Source organism: Empidonax traillii, unplaced genomic scaffold (assembly GCF_003031625.1).
Source record: "Empidonax traillii isolate 1590-97213 ecotype Southwest subspecies unplaced genomic scaffold, ASM303162v1 scaffold6368:size6152, whole genome shotgun sequence".
NCBI classification, from domain to species: Eukaryota; Metazoa; Chordata; class Aves; order Passeriformes; family Tyrannidae; genus Empidonax; species Empidonax traillii.
The window spans coordinates 1-1,526 of NW_020961561.1; the positions used below are offsets into that span (position 1 = coordinate 1).

The 1,526-nt window shown below is 60.9% G+C and overlaps 1 protein-coding gene across 1 annotated transcript in view; it reads right to left on the reverse strand.

Moving 5' to 3' along the window:
• Positions 1–43: 43 nt before the first annotated feature.
• LOC114073413 (adhesion G protein-coupled receptor L1-like) overlaps positions 44–1,526 on the reverse strand; it is a gene marked incomplete at its 3' end in the record, with an annotated part of 5,713 nt that continues 4,230 nt past the window's right edge. The window contains exons 3-4 of the mRNA XM_027911170.1: positions 1,210–1,393; positions 44–166 (exon numbers count right to left, since the gene is read on the reverse strand). Coding sequence (XP_027766971.1) covers positions 44–166; positions 1,210–1,393 — 307 coding nt within the window. The remainder of the gene's footprint in view (positions 167–1,209; positions 1,394–1,526) is intronic.

Here is a 1,526-nt window from a genome sequence, read left to right on the forward strand (position 1 = left end):
CCCCCAAAGCCCCCCAGGGACCCCCCTTTCCCCCCCCCCTCACCGTTCCTGCTGTTCTGTTTGAGGGTGCTGGCCGAGAGCTGGATGGAACCGTCGCCCCCCAACTCCTGCGGGAACACGAGCTCCTGGAGCGGCCCCTCCGTGCTCAGCACTGACACCTCCAGCACTGCAGGGACATGTGACTGTCATACATGTGTCATACATGTGACTGTCATACATGTGTCATACATGTGTCATACATGTGTGTGTCACACACACACACACACACAGGAGCTCCTGGAGCGGCCCCTCCGTGCTCAGCACAGACACCTCCAGCACTGCAGGGACACACGTGTGTCATACATGTGTCATACATGTGACTGTCATACATGTGTGTGTCATAGATGTGTGTGTGTCATCCATGTGTGTGTCATCCATGTGTGTGTCATCCATGTGAGTGTCATACATGTGTGTGTCATACGTGTGTGTGTGTCATACATGTGTGTGTCATACGTGTGTGTGTGTCATACATGTGAGTGTCATAGATGTGTGTGTGTCATACATGTGTGTGTCATCCATGTGTGTGTAATACATGTGTGTGTCATACGTGTGTGTGTCATACATGTGTGTATAATACATGTGTCATACATGTGTCACACACACACACACGTGACCTGCAGGGGACGGGGCCAGGGGGAGGGAGGGGAGGGGCACCCGCTAGGGGGTCTCCCGGGGGTCCAGGGGGGGGTTGTTGGGTGTTTGGGGGGACCCCCCAATGCCCTGGGGGGGTCTGGGGGGTCTCCTGGGGGTCCTGGGCAGGGTTTGGGTGTTTGGGGGGACCCCCAATGCCCTGGGGGGGTCTGGGGGTCTCTCAGGGGTCTCTCAGAGCTGACCCAGCTTCTGATGGGTGGGGGTCCCAGGGAGGGGTTTGGGGGTCCCAGGGAGGAGTTTGGGGGTCCCAGGGAGGGGTTTGGGGGTCCCAGGGAGGAGTTTGGGGGTGTTTGGGGGTCTCTCAGGGGTCCCTCATTGCTGACCCAGATTCTGCCGAGCCACCAGGGAGCGGGTGAGGTTCCCAGGGAGGGGTTTGGGGATATTTGGGGTTATTTAGGGGTATTTAGGGGGTCTCCAGGAGCTGACCCAGGTTCTGCCGGGCCGCCAGGAAGCGGGTGGGGGTCACAGGGAGGGGTTTGGGGGTATTTAGGGGTATTTGGGGAGTCCTTTAGAGCTGACCCAGGTTCTGCCGGGCCGCCAGGAAGCGTGCCGGCTCCTTGACGTTGTCTGCCAGCAGGAAGGCCCCTTCCTCCAGCACGTCCAGCAGCATCGTGGCCGTGTGCGCCTGCTCCGAGCCGTTCATGTCCCGCCACGACTCCAGCGCCTCCGGACGCAGCAGATTGTCCACGGCCTCCACCACCGCCTGCGGACACGCCCACGGGGATGGGACACGCCCACAGAGACACGCCCACCGGGATGGGACACGCCCACAGGGACACGCCCACACCCACCGCCTCCACCACCGCCTGCGGACACGCCCACCGGGATGGGACACG